Source organism: Colossoma macropomum, unplaced genomic scaffold (genome assembly GCF_904425465.1).
Source record: "Colossoma macropomum unplaced genomic scaffold, Colossoma_macropomum, whole genome shotgun sequence".
NCBI lineage: Eukaryota > Metazoa > Chordata > Actinopteri > Characiformes > Serrasalmidae > Colossoma > Colossoma macropomum.
Genome location: NW_023494804.1, coordinates 20,394,517 through 20,421,443, shown reverse-complemented (window position 1 = coordinate 20,421,443; position 26,927 = coordinate 20,394,517). Strand labels below are relative to the sequence as shown.

General features: G+C 38.9%; 1 protein-coding gene across 1 annotated transcript; it reads left to right on the top strand.

The window, feature by feature from the left end:
- Window positions 1–3,106: 3,106 nt before the first annotated feature.
- Window positions 3,107–25,856, top strand: LOC118825142 (chondroitin sulfate proteoglycan 4-like). Its single transcript, XM_036595691.1, has 10 exons — window positions 3,107–3,271; window positions 6,453–6,616; window positions 9,445–12,963; window positions 14,044–14,517; window positions 17,335–17,511; window positions 20,279–20,477; window positions 21,144–21,275; window positions 21,473–21,654; window positions 23,075–23,252; window positions 23,467–25,856. Exons 1-10 carry the CDS (start codon window positions 3,187–3,189, stop codon window positions 25,566–25,568), a joined length of 7,212 nt encoding a protein of 2,403 aa, XP_036451584.1. The 5' UTR covers window positions 3,107–3,186; the 3' UTR covers window positions 25,569–25,856.
- Window positions 25,857–26,927: the final 1,071 nt, after the last annotated feature.

Here is a 26,927-nt window from a genome sequence, read left to right as displayed (position 1 = left end):
GAGTTATGACTGGTTTTGGGACATAAAGCCATACAAGCTTCATAAGCAGAAATTGAGAGGGAAAATAAAGATCAAGAAAAAAATATTAAAAATGAGAAAATATCCTGTGTGATACTGGCCCTTTAAAGAACCTTTTTTAAAGCTTAGCTGATGTTTACTGGTGCACTGCTTCTAAATACGTTAAAGTACAGAAAATGGGATAATTACTGCACAGAAGTTATTTTTAAGTGTTCCCAGTGTGAGATGACTGGACAACGCTTTTGAACTGAAGCCACAGAAACACAACAGTGCTGAAAGTGATACTATATTGAAGGGGTAATGTATTGGCCCATTTGAACACTAGTAAAATGTAGTAGCTGTTGATGTTTGAGCCACAAACAGCATGTGGAGCAACTGGAACAGACAATCTGCCATTTTGAATGGATTAACTAGGAATTAGCAGAAAACAACCAGCTACATATGGCACTGTTGATATTTATCAGCTTTTATATTAGGGCAGTTGATGATTATCAGATTTTATCCAGGCCTGGGGTCATGTTAGCGCTCATACAGGCCATCTTTCATGCGTTTGCTTTGCTTAAATGAAGCTGCCAGCAGGCCTGAATGGTAGCCACAGGTCAGGTAATGGTGCTGAGGAAACACGTGCACTGTCACGAGCGCCATCTTTAGGAGCGTTTTGCTACTGCAAACACATAGCTGAACTGCAGGTGATCGCGCCCTCTAGTGGCTTCTCTGAGAACTGCACTACATGGCAAACCTTCTACAGGAGCTGTTGCCTGCTGCACAATGTGGAACAGGGCACAGGTTGATTTGAAGTGTTTTTGAGGTTTGAATTTCTGTAAAATATTGCTTTTGTTCATCTAAATTAAATGTTGCTTTGCAGTATTTCATTTAAAATATTATTTAAGTTGAATGAAACCAGTTAAATTGATTGCTACCACATGGAGTAATCTTTTAGGTTGAATGCACAAACCATTTTTCTTACAGCATGGAGATTAAAACACTGAACCTTTCAAGCTGTCAAAAGAATGAATTGTTCAAATATTTTATGATGACATCATATTTTGTGATACACTCTCAGAAATAAAGGTAAACTGTAGTAAACTGTTTCTAGAGTGGTACCCCTTATATCACTGGGGTGGTGCCCTCATGCGTAGTACCTTTGGCTGGGGAACATAATTGTACCATTTTCTGTTGCAACTGTATTGTTTAAAGGGCCCCTATCCTACGTTTTCTCATATTTTATCTTTTCACATTTGTGTGGGTTTATGTACCAAAAATGGTCATTTTTATATTCATTTTTACATGATCATTTTCCAACCTCTCTTTATCCCTTTGAGGATTAAACAGGCTGCTTTGTTACTATGTTTTTAAGACTGATACGTGATAAATAAGCTCTTTTCTGATTGGCTGTCATGGCCCTCATTTAAAAAGCTTAAAACTTCAGGATGTATGGGCGTGGCTGAACTGCTGTAGGCTGAATAGATGGATATATGTAAATGAGTTGGATGTAATGTCTTATTTAAGGTACCCAATTGGACTTTAAGGCTCCTGGGTACATTTACATTGTTTCTACACTTTCGAAAAAAAAGGTATGAAACTGCCACTGGGGCAGTCCTCCTCTTGTCACTGGGGTGGTACCCTCAAGGGTACATCTCAGTACCTTTAGTCAGGGAACATAATTGTACTATTCTCCATTAAAATTCTATTTTCTAAGTTGTACTGACTCCACACACCCTGTCTTGTCTCCAGACTTTTTTATTTTATTGTTCTGGTTTAAAACATTAGGTTAGGTTTGTATGATAAGGTACAAATATATACTTTTCACCTGGAAAAATGTATTTAAGGTACAAAATTGGACCTTAAAACTACTGTTGTACCTTGAACATTTACATTGTTTGTACCTTGATGAATGAAAAAATGCACCTGCATAGCACTTCCATTTCCAGTGTAGAAGCGTTACTTATTATGACGTATACATCTTGCGTCTCAAACTATTTTTTAAAAAAACAATTGGTACATGTATAAATTTATTATATGATAAAATATCCCTATCTCTGTTTTTTGTATTTTTAACCCTTTTGAGGGTTAAATGGTTTAATAAAATGAAGTTAAAATAGAATGAGACTATGCCACATTTTCAAAGTTTCAATTAATTTGAAAATGAATTCAGAGCCATTAGCCAACTGTGTTTTGCACACAAAGGAATTAGACCTCCGCATTTAACGCATCCATTCAGTGAAACACCCATATACATGCACACTTGTGAACACACACACTAGGGGGCAGTGAGCAGTGGGCAGCCTTATCCACAGCGCCCAGGGAGCAGTTGGGGGTTAGGTGCCTTGCTCAAGGGTACTTCAGTCACATACTGTCGGCTGAAGGGATCGAACCGGCGACCTTCCGGTCACAAGGCTGGTTCCCTAACCTCCAGCCCACAATATTTTTTACGCTTGAAATATCTTAAATGTGAAAATATTTCCTTATGATTAAAAACACTAATTGTGGTGTTTAGCTTATATTATTTATCATACATTATTGTAATATAATAATGGACCAGGTATTAAATATTATAATAAGTTAATTATTGACTAAAACTATTATTATTAATACGACAAGTAGACAATGTAGTGTACATTTGAATGTATATATTTATACCATCAGCCATCAGGTAACAATACACTTTAATAAATTCTTGTGTCTTTTCTGATTTTACCCAATGCTTCATAGCTAGATCATAGTGTATTATTTATAAATGGTCAAAGGAAAATACTTTAAATAGCCTTATTGATTTACAAAGGTATTTTAGTGGGAAATTAAAAAGGGCAAGAATTTCATTCATAACCTACAAGATGCACAAACATTACAACAACTGAATCCGAAGATAGATAGATAGATAGATAGATAGATAGATAGATAGATAGATAGATAGATAGATAGATCTCTGACTCTCTGATCTGAAAAGGCTGCTGGTTAATAACCTGTAGAGTAATAATAACAGTGGTATGGTACGGCGCTGTATCCAGGAGGCGGGGCTTGACTCTGCTGCGCGTGACGCGCAGGTACAGTGATCTGAGTGTGAAGTGTGAAGTTGAGAATGCGCGCTGGACGATACAGACCTCCCTCAGAAAACAGCAGCTCCCTGCGAATCACTGCTCTGTGAATGGAAGCGTCCTGATATGAAACATGCTGAACTGTGTTCCGCTCGCGAGGAGCCTGCTGTGGAACTTGTTTTTGCTGCTGTGTTTGCTGAGAGGACGGGGGCACGGAGGTGAGTTATTATGGATCATAGTGAAGAACCCCCCTGTCGTGTAGCAGCAGGGGCGGATGACCTGATTCACTCATTAAGTGCTTTATGGACAGTGTGGTGATGCATGTCTTCATAAAGTGTTTAGCACTTCATACAGTACAGCGCATCATGGATTGACTTTAGACGCTCACCAAAGTTCTCCACACAGTTCCTACTAAATTTGAGCCTTACAGTGATGACTCCTTAGGGGGGAATCATTCAGCACCGTAAAGTCTCTCATGTGCTGCTTTAAAGGACAATTCCATGTATATATGGCTATATTTGCTCATTGTGACCCCTGGTTCCTATCACTACCACTGTAAAGAAATCAGAGTTAGTAAGTTTCTCTACAGTTAACCACTTCACAACAAACCGCCACTCTGAATGACTTTGTTGACATAACAAAGATAGAATTATGCAGAAGATTTGAAAAATTCCCCTTAAACTTTCTTAAGTAATGAGAGATGAAGTACTGCTGAAATCCAGGAGAAAGTGGGATAAACTTGGCTGTTCTTTTGCTGATGCTGAGGACTTTTCAAAATAAGATTTCTTCACTTAGTTGTGGCTCCTGGTCCCCAGGTGACCCCAATGACAGATGAGTGCAGGAGTGGTGGTACACCATGCAAAACCCATAGGCTGTCGTGTCTGAGATATTATCAACACCTTGGTGTACAAAGTCACTTACACTCATGTCTGGCTTTGGATTAATTATAATCCGCTCTATCCGCGTTCATGCTGCTGTTTACCCCATTGAAGCCAGACTGAAGACTGTGTCAGCAGAGACACTACAAGCTTTCACTACAGTGTAAAAGTACTGCAGTATAAACCGATACTGAGGAACCCATTTGGGCCATACTACCATTGCAGTGGCAAGTGCTGGCCCTCTTTGAAGTCATTAAAAAGAACTCAAAATAAGAATAATCAACAGAAGTTTCATGTCTGTGTATTATTTGTTCTGTTCCCAAATTAGCCAACAAAATACTATGCTAATTCTTCTTTTTGAATTTTTATTCTAGTGATGTTATGTCATGTTGTGCATGTAAACATGTCACAGCAGATGCCCAAGTCCTAATTTTTATGTTACACAATAATTTTGATGCTTGTTTTTCAGTTTAGATTGCAAAAAATGCATTGAAATTATTGTCTGTCCTGTGTTAAAATTTTTTGTCAGTGTTGTTACAGAAATGTCATAAAACAACAAAAAAAGGTCTTTTTGAATCATTTATTGACTGGATATCAGAAAGGTTAAGTCATAGAAGTTGAGTGAATGAAATCTCTTTTTATATTACTGATACATTTACCTACCACAAAAGATTGTCAGCGGTGTTACTCCTGAACCACTAAGTGATTTGAGAATTTAGCTAAAATAACATCGTGAATGCATTATTAGTAATTTTCTACATACAGTGTGACTTTAAAACTGAAGTGGTAGTTGATAATATTTTAGAAATGGCCAGATTTTGCTAATTCTGTCAGTGGTGGTCTGGTCAGTGGTGTTACTGATGTTGTTCAATATAACTGACTACTTTTTACTTTAAATATCAACTTTCCTACCTGGTTTGCCACCACAATGGTAAAGTCTTCCTTATAGTCTCTCAAGATCTTTGTATCTACCTTATAAAATGCAAAAAAAGTCATTGAGGTTCTAAAGGGATGCAGTAATTTTGTCTGAAATGGAAAAATGTCCATGACATAGACCCCCACAATGTCCAGAGAGCTCAGAAACAGACTTTGTATTTAGGCTAGTAGGTACTAATGACACAGATCAATCACACAATGTCTGTTTCTCAAGGGTTGATATCTAGAACACAGTTTTTTTCACTATGTTTCACTTGGAACCTAGTCAGTTATTGCAATATGTATCATACTGTTACAGCTTGGCTCTCAGAACATAATAACAAACCACACCACATGACTCTGATGTGAGAACGCAACACATTCATTCAGACGGTTCATCTTCCAGCTTATCCTCTTCCACAGATAACATTTAATCCTGATTGGCACCATTGACACACTGCTCTACAAATAATGTGCGCCCTGTTGTGCTTTTAAAAAGGCACTCAGTGCATTAACATACATTAATTGAATTCAGATAAAGCATTAAGAGTGGTGCACAGTGAACCACTTAGTCTATCTGAAGCGCTGTAGGCCATCAGCGCAGTGGAAGAGGAACAGATGCTGCAAAGTTGATTAGGCTGACTGGCTGTTTCTCATAATGGAAGGAGTATTTAGAAATATGATGTGATGAGACATTTATAAGAGCATTAAAGGATGAAGTTGCATTATATATTCATGTTAGCTTATTTGTGTGGTCTCATACCCAATGAAAACATGGCAAACTGATGATTCTGTGTATACCGCAAATATTATTAATCCACTTTTATGGCCTTTGCCATAAGCACTGCTTAGTAGCTATACAAGACAGAGGTAGAGGTGTTTCAAGTCCAAGAGAGAGTTTCATGGCCTCTAGCACTGGAAAGGAATGTGTGGGATGTGCTCAGTGCTTAACAGTGATATAATCTTCCATGCTGACATAAAGTAGCCATGTGGAGCACAGCAGTTATCTTCATCATCCTGAAAGCTGCAGGACGCTGACTTAAAGTGGATTTCCACTGATTTTCTGAAATGTTTGCTTAATTGAATCATTACGATGTAAAATAAACTCATTCAAAGTGGTTTGATGTGAAATTATGTGTTTTAGAGAAACTTATGGAGAATTGTTCACAGTGGTGGTGATAGACATCTTAAGCATTTATTGCCTCTAAAAGCCAAATTACATAAAGCTATTGTATGAAATGGTTATGAATACGCTATCTGATACCTAAAATATTGTTTTTTTTCGATAGCATTTTGGTCTAAACCTTAATATTTAAAATACATGCAGGACAGAGAGGTGCATGGAGGGTGTTGTAAGGCAAAATAGTACCCAAAGAAAACTTGTTTATGAATATTTATATATATATATATTATGTATTAGATAATACTAGATATGGATAGAAGATACAAGATGTCAGTATGTATGTGCAGGTATAGACTTGCTAGACTGCAGTTACAGTAAGATCAGAGTGTTTGAGGTGTGGATGTGGTGTGGATTGTCCGTGGAAATCATCATGATGATGATTCGCTCACAATCTACTGATTAAGTCTCCTGCTTACTTTACAGCCTCTTTCTATGGAGATGGTTTTGTGCAGCTGAAAACTGTGGAGTCGTCCAACAAAAACTCCCTGCATGTGCGCTTTCGGACCTCCAGCCCAGACGGCCTGCTGTTCCTGGCTGCTGGGGAGAATGACTTCCTCTGGGTGGCGCTACACTCTGGACGCATTCAGGTGCATCCTTTTACATTCATTAACTCCTTAAATGGTTAGAGCCCCACCTGTGGGCCCAAAATTTTATTACACAGTTCTATAACTAGGAATAGCTTAGCCAGTTTGTATTGAAGTCCCTGTAGTTACTGAATATTAAGCATTGGTATGTATTAAGCCTGGGATTTTAAAGGCGTTAATAAAATGTGTCCCCCAGTCTAAATAGGCCACTCTGTTTTAGGTAATCAGCTGTGAATTTTCTGAAAGCAGAAGTGTACCTTTCAATCTAATTTGCTTTTTTAGGTTAAAAAAACAGTACTGTGTAAAAGTCAGAGACCCATCATTTATTTAATTTACAGGCAAAAGCCAGTACAAGTTATTTATTTTTCAGAAGATATTTCTGAGAAGATTAGATATAGGATAACTCACTCACTTAGGGAAAGATAAAGCTTTCATCTTTGAGAGAGAGGAGAAAATCAAGCTGCTTCAGATCTGAAAACATCCACAGGTGTTTCTGTCGATCCTTCCACTGTGAGAAGACAACTCAGCGCTATGGGTCTAAAAGGATGTGTAGCTGTCAAGAAGCCCTTACTGAGAAAAGGAAACAGACACATCAAACAAAGAAGCCGCTCTGTACAATGGATTCGACCACCCCAGAGTGGTCTCTGAATGAAGGGTGGTCTCTGACTTCTGTACAGAACTGTACATATTTTATATTAAAGCTGAGTTTGCACATACAGTGAGATATAAGTTGTTGATAGACTTTGATATGCAAGCTCAAATAAACCTCTGCAGTTTTGAACTGACCACTGACACAGACTTCTATAAACTTTAATAGTTGGAGAAGAATTTTTTTTTTTTTGGAAATAGTAATGCAATCCAGACTGAAGGAGTGCTCCTAACATTGCATATACCTGCAATTTCTTCCATGGGACTGCGTAGTAATAAAGAAGGACACAGCAGACAGTGCATACATTTAATTAAATGAAATGATCTAAACGCAGTCCCGCTACAAGTCTCTCTTTATGCAGCCCAACTAGATAATTCCTAAATCTCAGATAATTACCAACCTCCCACAGATGTCTGGTAAACACGGCAGCAGTTATTATCTTCAGGATCCCTGGGGCGGTAAAAACAAAAGACAGGTGATTTCTTGCTACCTCCAGACAAAGAGGGCTTCTTATAGAGCGAACCCCTGCTGACATCATTTTGAAAACATGTAGCCTCATGTTTTCTGTGTTGAGGCTACTGATAGTAGATATTTTACCTGTTGATTTTACCATTTCTGATTTGAAGAACTTGAATTGATTTGTTGTTCTTTAAAGGAATTAAATTAAAGTACAGTAATTGGACACTTGAACCATTTAAACACTGGTAAACTTGGATGCATTTCTTTAGGTTGCTGCATAAAATGTTTAAAAAAATAATATTTGTTTAGGAGACAAATTTTATCATGACTCGAACCTGATGCTAGATTCTTTGTGTAAAGAAACCCTGGAGAGTTCTGGCCAGACTGTAATGCAGGGTTTTCCACCACTGGACCGCGGACCAGTGCTGGACCGTGGATCATTCGATCTTGGAAAGCAACAAAGCGACAGGTAGTGGGGGACGTTTGAGGCTTAATTCTTGCATTTAAAATTCTCATTTAATGGAATGCTAATTTTATTTTCAACATATTGGATTAAAGATAAAAGATTTAAAAATAATTAAATCTAAAACGATAGCAATTGCATTAAATATCGCCATTGGGAATGCTAATGTGACTAAACCATTGTGTGTGTTAGGAGATATGCTAGTGAATGAGGCCATGAAGACAAAACATCTCTCGACAGCAGCAAAACATAGGCTAATTACATATGGCACAGCACCCTGCCCAACCCCGCCCCCAGTACGCTCTTCCCTATCACAACCGCTGTGGTGTGTGGTTCCGTCTGCACTATTAAAGGGGAATTCTAGTAATTTTTCAAAATTTCTGCATAATTAAAACATTAAGACGTAAAGTCATTCAGAGCGGTGTGATGTGAAATGTTTCATTTTATATAAACCTTTAGAATAGTTTACAGTGGTGTTGATAGGAACCAGACATCTGAAGAGTTTAATGTCTATAAAAGCTCCCTCACAGAAAGTGATAAACCTTTAGCTGCAAATATATTGTTTACATCACATCCGTGGTGGAGAGCTACTTGCAATGCATGGTAAGGAAAAACATACCCAAAGAAAATGTTATTTTTCAGATTTAAAACTATTTTATTACTATCAACTCAACACTGAAGACACATGTACGTGCACTGGCCATTTTGAAACGGCTGTATTTATGTTCATTGCAACCCCTGGTTCCTATCACCACCACTAGGAAGGAAAATTGAGATGGTAAGTGTCTCTAAAATGTGCCATTTCACAACAAACCACTCTGATTGACTTTGTTACAGTCACAAGAATTTAATTATACTGAATATTTGATAAAATGACACAATTTCCTTTTTAAAAAGATTGGCAACCCTGGTGGGATCATGAGCTCAAAAGTGTACAAAAACATTTTGAATGTAAACCTGCAGAAGTCTGCGAAGAAAAAATGATGTTAAAATGATGATAATTTAAAACTTTATCAAAGAATACTTTTCCAAAAAAGAAAATTACAGTCTTCAAATGGTCAGTTCAAAATAAACACTGCTTTGTTTGACATTTAGGTTCCTTACACAATGAATTTAATACATTTTACTACACAAATATATAAATACTTTTTTTGGGACCACAAGCACCTGCTTGGTTCAGTTTGTGACATTATACTTCACACTGTCAGTTCAGTTTGTGCAATAGTTGATCATTGTATTAAAACATTATCTTCCTCACAGGTGCGGATTGAGCTTGGATCAGGGGAGCGCACCCTTCGGTCAGAGAAAGGGGCACCTTTGAATGATCTGATGTGGCATACCATAGAACTTCATCACGATGAGCATAATGTTACCCTGACTGTGGACAAAAACTCCCACAGCAGTCTGAGGATGCCAGGACCTGACTTGGAGCTCAGTATCCAGGAAGGCCTCTATGTAGGTGGTCTTGGAAGTTTGGATAAGCTCTACCTCTTCGATGACATGTGCCCTGTGGGCTTTCGAGGTTGCATGGATGAAGTGCTCTTTAATGAACACAATCTTCTATCATCCTTAAGGCCTTATTCTGGCTTCAAAATGGTCCATGAGGTGTCGTTAGGCTGCAGCCCACAGTTTTCTGCCACTGTAAATGACTCTATCAGTTTCTTCAGTTCCAAGGCCTACATGTCTCTGCCTGTGTGGGAGTTTCCACAGGAAGGGGTGCTTGAATGTGAGCTTTACACATCAGCTGAAGAAGGGCTCCTTTTGTACAGCTCGGCGGGGCAAGGGGACTATGTGGCCCTGGAGATACGAGACAGGCACCTTGTTGCAGTTGTTAGAATAGGTGGAAGTAAGACTGCGTTGCGCGCCACAGCGGCAGTGAATGAAGGAGGCTGGCACTCAGTGCAGCTTTATCTGGCCCCTAGGGCCCTCCACTTAACTGTAGGTGAGGAGATCCTCAATTCTAGCTTTGGGGCCAAGTCTAGGCCCCTCCAGCTCAGTGGACCCCTCTTCCTGGGAGGGGTGGATACAAGCACTCATGCGGAAGTCCGCAGGAATGGCTTGCTCTCTGTAGTAGGGAAACGTATAGGTGGAGGCTCCTTTAAAGGCTGTCTTAGAAATATTAGAGTTAATGACCAAAACATGGGTCTGCCTAATGCTGTGGTCACCAAAGATGTGTCTGTAGGTTGTGAGCCAGTGAGGCATGTTGAACCTGTGACCACTGTAAGTCCTGTGACAACTCAGCCAGACACCACTGAACAACCTGAAGTGGACAGAAAGAAGGTCCAGACCTTCTTACTACTCCAAGACTTGGAGGTCCTGGAGGGTGGAAGAGCGCCACTCGAGTCAAAACACATTAAGGTGAACCTACAGTTCCGCAAACTTGGGATCCGTCAGTCCCAGATCATGTTCCGTATTGAGGAGCAGCCAGTCCATGGGCAGCTAAGGCTCGATGTTGACCCAGATCAAGAGGAAAATACCTTCAGTATGCTGGACCTTTGGCACGGTAGGGTCATGTATGTACACGGAGGCTCTGAGGATCCTCTGGACTTCTTCATATTTTCTGTCTTCACCAGCAGCAAGAAAGAAGTGCCTGGTTATCTGAAGGGGAACCGCTTACACAGGTTCAACATCACTGTCGAGCCTATTAATGATGCCCCAGAACTCAGCCTGCCAGAAGGTAACCTCTTTGTTCTTCTGGAGAACTCCAAACGGCGTCTAACCACGGACATGCTCAGGGCCATGGACCCTGATACTAACTCCACAGAACTGATTTTGACTCTATTAGGTAACCTAACTGCAGATGCTGGATTCCTAGAACTTGAGGATAACCCTGGACAAACTGTGAATTCATTCTCCTACTTGGATCTGGAGCTGGGTAAGGTGAGTTATGTTCACACAGGCATCAGGAACTCTAGGATGGCCATCAGGGCAAGCGATGGGGAAAAAATGAGCAATACTGTTGTGCTAAGGGTCATGGCTATCACATTGGAGCACAAAGTTGTGAATAACACAGGTGTGGAGGTGACCCAGGGTGGAGCTACCCACATTGGTAATAAGCATCTGGCTGTGCAAGTGAATGTGGCCATGCAAGCAATGGATATCCGGTACGATGTCATAGAGCCTCCAATTTATGGTGAGTTGCAGCGCCTGCATTCTAGTGGAGAATGGAAGCAAACCAGCACCTTCACGCAGAAACTTCTGGAAAAGGAACGACTCAGGTATCTCAGCACATTTCAAGCAAGTCAGTTGAGTAATGTCACTGACAGCATCAAGTGCAAAGTCACAATTGGCTCGCTGTCTACAGATGAGGTTGTCTTCGTGATACGGGTCCGATGGATTCATTACAAAGTCCCAAGAAGTAAAATGGAGGTAGACAGTGATCGTGCAGTCATATTGACACCTCAGGAATTTCGGGTAGTCTCAAAAGGTGTAAAATTGTCAGAGGATGACATTTATATACGTTTGTTGACTTTACCAAGGAGAGGGTACTTGCTGTTTAATGATGAGGTCCTCAAGAAGAATTCTACTTTCAGCCAGAGGAACATCACAGATCACAAACTCCAGTATAAGCTTTTTGAGAAGGCACTTGAAGACATGAGGGACATGTTCAGTTTCCAGGTGTTCTCAAAATACTCCCGCTCTGGAAAACATGACTTCAGGATCGGCATCAAAGGAGATGTTCATAGCATAGTCTTGAGAAACCATGGTCTTTCTGTCTTAGAAGGGGAGAGTAAGGTCATAACCAAGCATGTGCTTTTCTCAGAGACTCTTAGTTCCAGAGATGTCCATTACCTTATCACAAGCAGCCCTCAACATGGGAAAATAGCGAGAATAAACCATTCCAATTCCACCACCAGCAGTGACAACATAGTGGAGTTTACCAACCAGGATATTCTGGAGGACCGTATCTTGTATGTTCACGATGATAGTGAAACCACACATGATGCATTCCTGTTCCGTGTTTTCTTGTCACCTCTGAAAGACAAAGTTCCAGTCGCAGAGGGTACTTTCAACATCTCCATCCAGTTGGTCAATGATGAAAAACCTGTCCGTGTCGTAGATAAAGTTTTTCATGTTGCCCGTGACAGTCAGAGGCTGCTGACATTGGAGGACCTCTGTTACCATGACCCTGATTCAGACTACGATGATGGACAGCTCCTTTATACCAGGCGGGGAATCCCCATGGGGGAGCTAGTCTGGGTAAATGACACATCCCACAAGCTTTACCAATTCCATCAGAGGGATCTTGAAGAAAAGAGAGTGCTGTTTGTCCACAAAGGGGTCAGCTTCGGTCGCTTTGTTCTCTTCATAACAGATGGTAAGCACTATACCTCAACACTGCTGGAAGTCAGTGCCCAGGACCCATATTTGAAGGTGGCCAACAACACTGGTCTTCTGGTCCAGAAAGGCAAGGAGGTCATTTTGAGACCTGCTAACTTCAGCGTTACCACCAATGTGGACATCAGAAGTGATGAGGATGTGCTTTTTGAAATATTTCATCCCCCAAGTTATGGAACTCTACTCTGTGATGGTGTGGAGGGTGATGCTTTTACGCTGTATGATGTGAAGGCAGCACATGTCATGTATCATCATGATGACAGCATGAACATGATGGACACTTTCAGCTTTACTGCCTCAGTAAATGGGCTGCGTTTGGATGTGACTGTGTCAGTGAAGGTGTACCTTGAAAGTCATCAGCGCCCTCCGCAAGTCATACACAACAACTCTGTACTGGTGGAAGAAGGAAAACCAGTTAAAATTCACAAAAAGGAACTTGAGGTTTGTATTACATCACTATCAATCATGCTATTTGTAACATAAAGGGGTTAAAATAGCCTTAGTTTTAAATCAGTCAGTAAAGTTATCTTTTAGCCACCAAACAGGTAGATATTTTAATAAACAGCCCAGAGTCTGCCATGCTTGGGACACAACCATTTCTGGTACATATTCTGGCCAAAATAAAATAGTGTTACTGTCACTATATCCAGTGTGCGAAATAGCTCTGGTATTCAGGGGATCCCGTGTTGTCTGGTTTCCCCAGTGTTGGTCTGCGGCCATAGTGGTGCTGATTGGTTTCACAATTCTTCTTCTGAAAATGCTAGATTTTCTAGCTTGGTAATGTGGTCTTCCACGTATTAATTGAAATCTTAAACATCTCCTTTTTTGTCTTAGTTTGAAAAATGAATAACAGTTCACTCTTTCCACCAGTCTATTGGGAAACTGGGCAAATGTCCAGATTCACAAATGTGCTACAGCACATTTTAAAGTTTTTCTGAGGTATTTCGTGCATAGTTATACTTGCTAGGCTATGAAGGATCAACTGGGTGAATCAATTTGCTACAGTACCACCCTGAGACAGACCAGCACTGCATCTCTAGTTAGTTAGAAATAATAAGACAGAAGTTTGCAGATTGTGGGTGAAGCAGCTAAACAATGACCTTTCCCTAAATTTGGATTTGAGCATCTGCTTTTTCCTAATGGACAGCATAACGTCATAATATGTTTATTTTCAGGGACCCCCCCAGTATGCTGATTTTGATAGATTCAGGGGGTTTATTAGGTTATATATTGCATTTACATAACGCATGCTGGGTGTTATAGTAAGGGGACACAGATGACATGAAAATTATATAAAATTGTGAACTCCTCTGTCAAATCAATGAGGCTGAGGAATACACAGTCTCTCTCTATATATATACATAAATCAACAAAAACATATTATTTAACTGTGGGTGTTCAAAATTTTGCAAGCAACTGTAATGCTGTAAACACCATGCAATAACACAACGAATAACATGTTAAACTCTACTTTTAGGCTGGAATGCCCCTTTCATGATTGAGTGGTCTGTTTTGCTCCAGGTGGTTCATGAGGACAGCACACCAGATGAGATTGTGTATTCAGTGAAGACTCCTGCCTCGTATGGCTTCCTACGGCGTTATGTGGAAGGAGAGGACCACTACCAAGGAACACTTGAAAAGCCCATTCAAACTTTTTCTCAGGGAGACATCAATACAGGACACATGCAGTATGTGCAAGTGAAACATGGACATTCCAATGACTCTTTCTCACTGGATGTCACCAACGGGATTCTCACAGTCAGTGACCTCATAGTCTCAGTGGAGATTATCCCGTTGCACATACCGCTAGAAGTTTCAAACCTAACCTTGAAAGAGGGATCTTCAAAGGCCCTAACTCAAGAGGTCATCAAGGTCACAAGCAGACACTTCAAAGGACTCCATTTCCAGTATCATGTAATAGAGGGTCCACATCATGGTCATATAGAGCACTCAAGGATCCCTGGAGTTCCTATTCCGTCTTTCACCAGGATGCAGGTCAGCTTCTTCTTTGTTTTCGATGTTCTCTTTACTGTATAAAGTACAGTGTAAGCCCAGATGGTGTGGGACAACCCAGGGTGGCTCAATTATGGCAAAAATTATAATCATAATTATTTTGGACAATACTGAGATCATGATTATTTAACACAATTAGCCATTGACCTTGGAAACATCATCATGCATTTATTAAACGTTTAAAAAATCTTGAAGTGAAAAACAAATAAAAAATGTAAAAAAGCTAATTAAAATAAATAGTATATTATATATGTACATACATACATTTAAATAAAGAATGTAAAACATAAATAAAGATAAATAAGATTGTGTTGTAGTGTACTTCCACAGCCTATTGAAAACTACTAAACATATATGAAAATAATAAATAAAAATAAATTAGGTGAATATGGGTTTTAGGGAGGGGTGAAAGTGCACCACTGTAAAGAAAAGGGATGTGCTGGATTTAAAGAGAGCATCGTTGCAAAATGGAATGCGGCACAATCATCGTTTTATCTCAATTGTCTTGTTTTCATAATCGTTGGATGCCATAATCATAATTGAAAATAAAATTCAATTAATCGAATAATTGGTGCAATGTAAACAAGTCATTCAGATGACAAGCATGTATCTCTCTGCTATGAATGTACTTTAACCTATCATAAAACAATGTCTCAGTTTTCATAACTGTTTCCTGTAATAACTTTCTGTTAGGTAATTTTAGAGCATCAAACTCTGTAGATGTCTGGTTCCTATCACCACCACTGTGAACAATTCAGACTCTGTAAGTTTCTCTACAAAAGAGCTTTTCACACCCAACCACTCTGAATGACTTTGTTTACATCTCAATCCCTTAATCCCAGGTTTATTATATACTAAGTCTTCTTATTCAGTAACTACAGGGACTTCAATGCAAACTTAGCTTAAGCTATTCTTAGGTTATATAAGTGTGTAATAAAACTTTGGGCCTGCCGGTGGGCGCTGGCCATTTAAGCGGTTAATTATGCAGGTGCTTTGGAAAATCTGGGGAAATCCATTTTAAGACAGTGGTTTGCAGCTTTTAATCTAATTACGCTTTTTTTTTTTTGAAAAATGAGTAGTATTCTCCTTTATCTTATTTATTTTTAGTATTAACGTGATGGACACTATGATTCAAAAGTTTGTAATTATGGTTCAAAAGTTTGAAAGTACTGTTTTTAATAATATAAAACCTTTTTTTGTTGCTGAAACATGCATAAAATGATTCCAGTGTGATGCTAGTACTGTACAACTTCAAAGCTTTCAAAGAATTCATAGAAAGCTGTAAAAAGACGTTGTTACATGCTGTATGACATCAAGAAGAAAACTATAATAAAATTAAGAGCGGTGATCAAATCACAAGGCACATAACTTGACATACTTCATTATGTGACAGATTATTGTAAATATAGAAATATAATTATAATCAGAAGCAAAATCACTATTTCACCAAATATGTTTCACATACAAGGGATTTGTCTTGGTGAGTGAACACATGTATGACATGTAACATACTGAGCAGATCACAAGCACACAGACTAGTAACAAATATTCCACTAAAGGAAGAAGAGAATAAAATAAAAATACAATAAATAAAATGAAGAATAAGATAGAATAGCAAAGTGACAATGTGAGAGAAGCTAAAGAAATGTGTGAATATCTATACATATGCAGGTCTAAGTAGACTTATAATAACTATAATGTACAGAATATTACAGAGTGAAATAACATTTGTAAAAGATTTACATCTGTACAGTTGTACAAATAAGCATTATGTTACAGGGAAGTTCAGGTTCAGTTTAAGTTCACATTTAAAGTGTGACGTGTCCAGTGTGGTTAAGGAGTGCTGCAGCTTTGGGGGAAAAGCTGTTGGCATGTCTAGCTGTGCTGGTTTTGATTTTCTTGAATTTTCTACCAGAGAGGAGTGGCTAGAAGAGTTGATATCCAGGATGAGAGCGGTCAGCTGCTATTTTTTCGAGCATGCTTTATCACTCTGCTGTTGTGGACGTCCTGAAGTGTGGAAAGACTACATCCAATGATCCTCCACACCTTACTAATGTAGTATACATATTTACCGTTCGATATAGTATAGTATGTGGTATCATTTAGAAACTTCTTGTTGTTCCTAAAAATTTGAAATATTGAATAAAGCATCAAAGAACACCTTATGTCTACTTTAAAATACTTAAATCAACATTGTATACATTATTATTGGATACACCAACACATTCTGTAAATGTGACAAGCAATTCTCAACTTTTAAATGGTGTTATACTGTGGTGTCCAAAGTCTGACCCCAGTAGTGAAAATGGTTCCACTTTGCTTTTTTCTCATTCTTCATTACAAATTATATTACCGGCATAATAATTTGAGTGAAAAGTTGAATCTTTAAAATATTAACATGAATTCCAGAATTTCTTGGTTTTTGGTTTGTCCTCTTGTTTAATGACAGTGAGCATTTGAGCTGGACTCTGGCCTCTGATGAATAGATCAAAACTACCTGAGACTTGTGAACACGAGCTTCAATGAAAGAGATAAAGAGACTAAAAAAATCTGACCTTTTTCTGCAAAGGCCTCAACATAGTCACACATTTGTGTATTTGAGTAGTGACCTTGAAATAGTGCAGAATCTGGAATATTTCTTCTAAATATTTCTTTCTAAACAAAACTTTGCTTTGTTTTACATACAGGCTTAAATGAAAAATCCCAGCTTTCAGATTTTTTGCACTGCGCTGTATATGCATACACACTGATAAAACATATTCATTCCTTTAATGACAGGGTTATTTATCTACTGCACAGGTTGAACATGAGTTCATCTACTATGTCCATGATGGCAGCGAGACGACAGCAGACAATTTCACGCTGGTTGCGAATGACACAGACCTCCGCAAGCAGAGCCTGCCTCACGTCATACACGTGACTGTGACGCCTGTAAACGATGAGCCTCCTGTTATAGTCGTCAACAGGATCCTGAGGGTGAGCTGACTGTGAAAAAAAACACTCATCTGCTCTGATGATGATATCCCTTCAATTATCTGCGCAGTCTGTGCTGAATTTATCACACGGCTGAATTGATTATGCTCATGTTCTGCCACTGTGAAACCTCATGTAGGTACTACAAAGCAGGATTCACTGGTTACCAAGGTAACCGTTTCAGTTTAACCCTTAGAAGTCGCAGTGATCACTGGTGAACACAAATGCATATTGTAGTTTCATAAATTACATTTTTCTTATGTTAATTATTTCTCATAGCTCATTGAATCAGACTGAGAAATTCTGTTATCTTCCTAATCCACAGTCTAATCCAGTGGTTTCAAACTATTTGTTTTGGTGCCAAGACTATGACACAGTACTGTATAGGTGTATACAGTGCAATATATAAACTATAAATCGTTGCTAAACTTTGTATCTCCATTTTTGTCGCTTTTTTTTATGTAATTTGAAATTACATAAATCCAGCTGCCATTTAGAGTGTGTTACGATTTCAAGATAAATGGACCAATAGAAAGGCTCCAAAAGTACTTGGAAACCATCTTGTTCCATTATCTTCCATTCAAAGTTAAAAAAGTGTTTTCCCCTCTCCTGTAAAGTTTGTTTCGACAACATTGATATGAATATCGTCGTATCTCCAAAAAGGCAACTTTTCAGCAGAAGGCATAAACACTCTTTACTTTTAATGTAAGTTAGTGTAAAAAGATTTTATTCCAAGCTATTTTGGAGCGTTTATGTTAATCCATTCATCATTAAATTTTCACGCAATGTAAAGGGAAGCTCTTGTGCTCAAATGATGTAGAAAAATGAAAATGGAGATACTTGTTTTTCTTTGGACAGTGACGATATACAGTTTAGTCGTGTATGCACGTGTCACAGCTGAGGTGTGGTTTTGTCTGGGTTATCTGTCTGGATTCTTTGCATTCCACACTTTATCCCCCCGCATTGAGATTTGGTGGGTTTGTTTGTAATAGGGGCCCCATCTGTGTGTGTGCAGCTTTGTGTGGAGTGTTATGATACAGATGCACGTAGGTGATGAGAAGTCATAACTGCATGAATTCTGCACCCTGTCTAAGCTTTTTCTTTAGTTTATGTGCCTTAGCAGTGAGAATGCTGGAGTTCATCTTGATGTTATTTATTTTGAAGTTTAAATGTTAGATGTTGTGAAATTTACAGTGGAAGATTTAGTGAGACTCTGCATCTTTCAAAATTTGTACATTGCTTTGATAACTTGAGGGAATGGAGATTAATTAATCTCCATGTTAATAGGAAATTCCACCCATTTTTCAAACATTCTCCATAATTAATTCACTAAGATATAATGCTTTTTTGTAGAAAACTTACAAATTTCTTTACAGTGGTAGTAAAAGAAATCAAATATGGCCCTTTTATAAACTATCCAAAACCTACATATGAACCTACACGTGTCTTCTGAATTTTAGATGTAATGTAGATGATGGTAAAATAGCAGTAAATCAGAAAACTAAGTTTTCTGTGTGAACTATTTTGCCTCCCAGCACCCTACATGTATCTCTCAATCATGAATGGATTTTAAAAATTTGTTTTAGGCCCAAAAGCTTCTCAAAACTATAGCAAAACAAGTTCTAAGACATCAGGCAGCATATTTATAATCTTGTAGTTTAGAGGCATTAAACTCTTCAGATGTTTGGTTCCTATCACCACACCCTGTATGAACTCCTCCACTATAAATTAACATAAACTAATATATTTTAGGCCAAAACTTAATAGAATCTTAAAAGAACGTCCCAAGCATCCGACAACAAACTTGAAACGTATTAACAAAGTCACACATTTATTTAAAAAATAAATACCATCCTGAGAGGCATTAAACACTTCCTATCACCACTGAGAACAATACACTAGAATAGAGCATTTCACACCAAGCCACACTAAATGACTTTGTTTACATATTAACCTTTTAATTATGCAGACAATTTGAAAAGAAATTCCCCTTTGAGTGAAGTTACGCACTGCATGCATGTTCCATGTGTTGCAGGTGCTGTATGGAGGTTCTTGGGTCTGTTGTAGAGATGATAATATGAACTGTTTTAATGCTTTTTGCAGTGGAAAATATTCCAGAGTATATCCAATCATGTATTTGTGCCCTATTATATATAGATCATTATTTAATGATGGACACAGTTAGAGTGAACAGTTTGAGTAGTTGAATTATTTCAGTCTAGAAATGAAATGCTCAGTTTGTCCAACAGGAGGCTCAAGACACATCGTACACGCTCAATACTGCAGTGATTTGCACAGCACACATTTTTATTGATATTTACATGGTGACTGTTCTTTACATTGTGTGAAAAGCTCATGATAAATGGACAAACAGAAATGGTACAAAATCACTTGGAATAAAAAAATGTTTAAATTAATTTACAGTAAAAGCTAAGAATGTTTTTGTTTGGACATTAACAAGAAACAAAAGCTTGAACACTCCCGGTCAATTGACATATTTTATCATTTTTAAGTGAAAATAAGGGAACAAACTGGCGTAAATATGGCACTTTCCCACAAATTTTAGTCCACAATTCTATTCACAATTTAAATGCTGAGTTTAACATATTGGCAAAAAATAAAACATAAAATCTACAACATAAAGCGTGCCATTACTTTTGCGCAGGCCGCATTTTATGTTTTTTCCAGATCCGAGTGTCTAGACTTTTCCATACGACTGTCTGTGTCAGGTTCCAGTGGTGCAAAATGAAATTTCATTTGATTACTGTAGGTGTGGGTGGACTCCATGACTGAAATCACCACAGAAGAACTGAGCGCTGAGGACCGTGACTCACCTCCAGAGAGTCTGGAGTTTATCATCACTCCCCCAAGCAATGGGCACCTGGCCCTGAAGAGCGCCCCCTCCAGGCCTGTCTTGAATTTCACCCAGGCACACATCCTACACGGACGGCTGGTGTTCGTACACAGTGGTGAGAAGTGACATCAAACAGCACCTTTACATTTAAACAGTGTAAACAAATGATGTAGAGATTCAAGACATATTTCCTATAGTTAGTGCAAAATGTAGTTTATTCTGAGTACTCACTCTGAATTTGACAGCAAGAACATAATACAAACACCCCCCCCTTTGCTTTGCTGGGAGTGCAGTTACCTTTTTGTAGCTCTGAAATAGGAGTGGGGGATATGACAAAAATGATGCCATGATACTGCAAGACATGTTCACGATACATGATGTGCATCACAGTTTTTAGTTTTTCCTGAGATTTAATAAGTTGAAACATACAAAATAGAACCTGTAGTTCCGCAAATAAAAATACTGTAACAATAATAATAATAAACCTGCAACTACCTACAATAACAAATGATTTTTATCCAATGTTTTACTAACTGTACTGCACTAAATCCAATGAAACAGGCTTAATTATGCTTACTTTGTAAATAAATGTACTTAGTGTTCTTTAAGTACTGATAATATCCACGATATGCTCAGAAAAGCTTATTGTAACATAAATGATCACGATAACTATAAAATATCATCATATTGCCCAACGCTTACTCTAAAATGACAATGAATGCTGATTTATGACTTAATCTTGGAATACAAACTACTAATAAGATGAGTTTTTCCTCAATAGGACCCTTGTCTGGTGGATTTCACTTCCAGGTCAATGATGGAGTAAACTTTGCCCCACGGCAAATCTTCAGCATCACTGCCAAGTCTCTAGTCCTCAGTCTGGAGAGGAACCGCGAACTAAGAGTGTTTCCAGGTAATTTTGCTGGTTCCTTGTTGCAATAACTGTTGTGTTTACCTGTGCTTTGACATAACCATTCATGCTTCTGGCTGTTAAAGTATCATTTGTAAGGTTTATCAGGGTTTTGTTTGCAAGATCGTGACAAAAGTAGACATGTTGCAATGGCGGAGGCAGAATGTGCGAGATTAGCTGACCAGTTCCTTTTTTTTCAGGTTCCTCAAACTTGATTTCCGTAGAAGACTTGCTGATCGTCACCAATGACTATGAAGACATTCATGGGAACCGCACCATCATCTATTCTGTCACCTCACCACCAAAATTGGGCAGACTGGTCAGAACACAAGAGGACAATTCCACAGAAGCAAAGCAAATATCCACATTCACTCAGAACATGGTGTGTTTCAAATCAGACATTTGATTTGGACATACGTTTGTATTTGTCTGTACACGACCCTGTCAGTTTACTGTTTGTTAATATAAGTGGTAAACAGATAACACATCCTCAATAGAGAACACTCTTAAAATACAAAAAATTGAGCATATTGTGGATATTGTGAATGCCTAAAGACACTGAGCAACTGGGTTTCATTCAAAAAAATTAACTGCTTCAATGCAGTACAGTATGTGAAACCTTGAATAATCATTATGAGTTTTTAAGGCAGTTTTAAATGGCATTACTTGTATCTGTGTGTCTTAGTATTATGATGTTTATTGTGTATCATGAAAATATCTTTCATTTTTGTGATATATTTTTGCCATATTGCCAACACATAACATGAAATGTAAAATGTCCCATAACTTTTGCACAGGCCACATTTTATGTTTTTTTTTCACTTTTTTCAATATGTTAAAGGGTAATTTGACCGAATTTTCAAAATTTCTGTGTAATTAAATGATTAAGATGCAAACAAAGTCATTCAGAGTGATTTGACATGAAATAATCCCTTTTAGAGAAACTTAAATTGCTTAGATTTTTTCATAATTGTGATAATAGGAACCAGATATAAATGCCCCTAGAAGCTACCTCACAAAAAGCCACTGCATGCAATGATTACAAATACATTGTGTGACACCTGATAAATTGTTTAACAGTTTTGAGATTTGTCCTAAAATATCATTTTTAAGTACATTTCATGGTGGAGAGGTACATGCAGGGTGTCCTAAGGCAATAAACCAGTCCTCAAAGAAAATTAAAGAAATGTTTTCTGATTTATCACTGGTTTTTCATCAACAACATTACATATAAAAACTTGGACGACACGTCTAGGTTCACTGGTGGGTTTGGACAGTAAATAAATTGACTACATTTGTGTTGTAGACACCACGACCCCCATAAAGAAATTTGAGTGGGTAAGTTTCTACACAATGAACCATTTCACATCAAACCACTCTAAATGACTTTGTTTAAACCTTAGTTATGGAACTATATTATTAGTTATTATGCAGAATTTTTGAAAAAAATTCCACTTTAAAAAAAGAATTCCACTTTAAAATTAGCAAATAAGTAATTGTGCATTAAACTCTGTGGAAGTGTGTTCTCTGTAGAGAATGTTTTAACTTATTTTCACTTAGAAAATTAACAAAATTATGTAATTTGACTGGGGGCATCAACATTAGCGTGCAACTGTATAATGTCAAAATGCAGATATTTTTGTATTGTATTTTGTCTTTGTGAAAACTTAGGACGAATGGACAAACTGTTAGGACATATTTTACACAATATAAAAGGCAACTGGGATTAAAAAAAAAAAACTTATTAATTACTAATTACTGTCTTAAATTATAATCTTGCTGTTCTTTGTTCTGTTGCCCAGGTGAAGGCTGGCATTATCCTTTATGAACACACTGAACCGGTGGGATGGGCAGCGACAGACTCCTTCATCTTCACCTCATTTTCTCCCCCTGCATCCCTCCCACCTCACACCTTTAACATCCACATCTCCTATGACAACACAGGCCCAGAGCACAGGACTGTACTGCTTGCCAATAGTGGTAAGCACTCGTACTGTTGGGAAGATATAATGGGGAGGTCTGGCCATTAATGCTAACATTAAAAATGCTAAAAAAAATAAACAGGAACTATTCAGACCATTCAGACTTGCCCTTTAAAAAGGAGTGTGTACACACGTGCTTATCAACACTGGTCATGATAACGACTATGATTTAGTCTGAATGACTGTCTTCCTTTGTGTGCTTGTAATGTCAGGTGCTGTTGTGGCTGAAGGCAGTCGAGTTGCAATAGATAAGTCCAAGCTGGATGCCTCAAACCTTTTGGGAAAACTGCCTGAAGAGGAGCGCCACTCCTATGAAATCTGGTATGGAGTAACCACATTACCACGCTACGGTACAATCGTTGTGGGCGAGCGGAACCTAACCCGTGAAAAACCCAACTTCTCACAGTTCATCCTCAACAAATATGGAATTACGTATGTGCATGATGACTCAGAGACCACTTCTGACATCTTTCACTTTGATGTGTGGTTGAATCATAAAGGTAAACCTACTCAGCGACCACAAGACACAGACCTTATGGTGTCTGAGTCATTCAACATCACTGTAACACCTGTGAACGATCAGCCTCCCTTTTTCAAAACCCAAGCCCCTGGTCTGAGGGTGGTCAAAGGGGACTCTGTAGCACTAGGTCCTGAAAACCTTCAAGTGGAAGACCTGGACACTCCACCTGAGGACATCCACTACACTGTAATCAGCAAGCCCAACAACGGCTTCTTGGCCTTGGAAAGTAGGTTAAATGAGTCTACAATCACTTTCACCCAAGCTGATGTGAACGATGGAAGAGTGTACTTTGTTCAAGAGGGCCATCCCACCTCAGGAATATTCTACTTCAGTGTAACCGATGGCTTTCACCATCCGCTCTACAAGCTCTTCAACTTAGAAGTTGACAATGTCACCATCACTGTGGTAAATAACACGGGACTGTCTCTTGTGCAAGGGCAGACTACCGTGACCCTGACACTTCAGCACCTGGCTGCAGTAACCAACAAGAAAAACATGACCATAAAATATCACGTTACATCACCACCGAGTCATGGCAGGCTCATGATTATGGATGAGGTAGCCATATGCTTTGATCAGGAGGACCTTCGGTTGGGGAAAGTATCCTATCACATGACAGATTTGTCCTCCTCCCAGGACAGCTTTGAGTTGGCTCTTCTCACTGCTGAGAGCAACTTGACTAATCAAGAGGTTAACATCACAGTCAAGCCACTGATTCATCTTGGAGACCACGTCCGGATTGCTGATGGTGTCCCAGTGAAGCTAAGGAAGGATGTTCTAGATGCCACAGAGCTGGCTTCCATCAGTGCCAGTGACCCGATTTTTGAAATCATCATCCCTCCAAAACATGGCAAGCTAGTAAAGGCAGCGTATGGCTTGGGTGGTCCCTCACAGGCTGTGCAATCATTCTCCTTTACCGACATTGAACAAGGGAGGGTAGCAATTGAGGAACACATCAACTTCACAGCTATATATGACAACGCAACAGCAGTCAGGCAGAATGTAACAGCTAATGTACTTAATGACTCCTTTGTGTTCCTCCTGAAAGCAACAAATGTCCAGCCTGCAAAAGGAGAGTTTGTTTACGTGGTCTTACCATATGACCCAAAGACAGGAAAGCATATTATTGCAGAAACTCCAGTGCAGCCGACCAGAAATCCTTCAACTAACAGAACCCCCGATGCTGTGTCCTCCATGAACCATCCATCGCATACTCATCCAACAACAAGACCACATAGGATCCCTCCAAAAACCCGATCAAGGCACCGTTGGGGGAACCACACACGAAGCAGGTCCACAATTTCCACTGCACCCAAGTCCACGCTAGGCAAACACGACGATCCCCCAAGGAACCCTCCGGTCAGGGTGGAGTCTCTGCCAAGGCCTGCATCCGACCCTCTGCTGATCATCCTGCCCCTCTTGGCCTGCCTTCTTCTCATCGTCATCCTGGTTGTTCTCATCCTGGTCTTCAGGCACAGAAGAGAGAAACGGGCCCAGCCTGCTATGATCCCGGATATACCAGAGAACTCTGGGGAGGACATCGTTCCGCATAGTCCCTATCTGGGACAGCCTGAGAGAAGCCTAACTGTCCCCTCTGTCGTTGTGACCCCACTTACTCCGAGGTGTCCTGTAAGCCCTGTTCTAGAGGCAATGCATAGTGCTGCCTTGGTACCAGCAATGGCGCCCCCTGATTCTCCACTGCTTCTCTGTACTTGGACTCCTTTGGACCATGGTAGTACTCATCGGTGCTCCCCTGCCACACCAACCCTCAGACAGAATCAGTACTGGGTTTGACGCCTTTTGGACCACTGAATCAACTGTGACTGGTTCAGTAGACCCAGCTGATGCAACAAACTTGATATTCTGCACTGTTATGGAAATTTTATATACAAAAAAAAGAAATAATTAAAATGTCTTGAGGCCTGATAAGTTTTCAGTGTCCCTCTGTGAGCAAAAGTGTTATAGGGTTGCTGGCATTTACTTTGGGCCTTGATCCTTTTTTGGCATTTTTCCAATGCAGTTATTTATTGCCAAATAGTTTTACTGTTACACCCAAAGTATTTGAGCCAAGTAAGTTTGTTAAAGTGTTGTGCAGCTGCGTTTTATTGCTAAAATAAGTTATGATCTCATGATCACTCAGCATGTTTAATGGCAGTGTTTTAGATCGGCACTGTTTTAACGTATTATTTCACAAAAGTCAGCAAGTGCAGGCATCCAGCACTACTTTCATAGTTTGTTGCTGTGGGTAACATTACGTCTTCACGTCTTTTTTTTTATCCTCTTACACTGTACTTAGTCATATATTTATTTTGGTCTGATGTGTTTCACAGTACCTTGTTGCCTTATATTTAAAAATACAGCCAGATCTTTAGTTGAAAACACTGTACAAATGTGACTGATGGAATCAATTGTATGTTACTAAATTAACTCAGTTCAGTTTAAATGAGTAACGTATGTTTGATTCAGCCAGTGCAACTGAGCTGTGCCCTGTTCACTAATTTCAGTTTATAGGGTATTTTTTCCTATTAACTCTTTGGGTGAAACCAACAATAGAGTCAGTTAAAGGTTAGTGAGTTAAAATGAAGGGTTATTTTTTTACGTCATTGCTGTCGTTGAGAAAACCTCATATGTTCAAAATGGCAATTTTACAGAACAAGGGAAACATTCCTAACTTTAGTGTAAGGAAATGTCAGTAAAGTAATCTCAGACCATTTCTATTGGCCGATTCATCATGAAGTGTTCACACAATGTAAAGGGCTGCTTGCGTTTTCAAATGGTACAAATGTTGTTATGAGGTTTTCATAGGACAGTAATGATATGTATAAATGTACGAAAGAGAATAGTTTTGAATCATGCCCTCCTTCCTCATAATTTAGAAATAATCTTACACTCAAAGAGCAGTCTCAAGACCACAGGTGCAGAATTTAACTAGGAACTGAAACTATTGTGACTGTTTTGCAAGAAGTGTCTAATTATGTAGTTTTTGTGGTTTTTGGCAGTGGAAGGTTTGGCTGGTGCATATTATAGAAGTTCCAGGCCCAGAGAGGCACAACACTTCAAAGATTAATGTTTACCTGCTCTAACGCACCTGTTTCACCTTAATAAGGGCTTGATCATTTTATGTTGATGTCAACTATACGCAAGAGCAGGGAA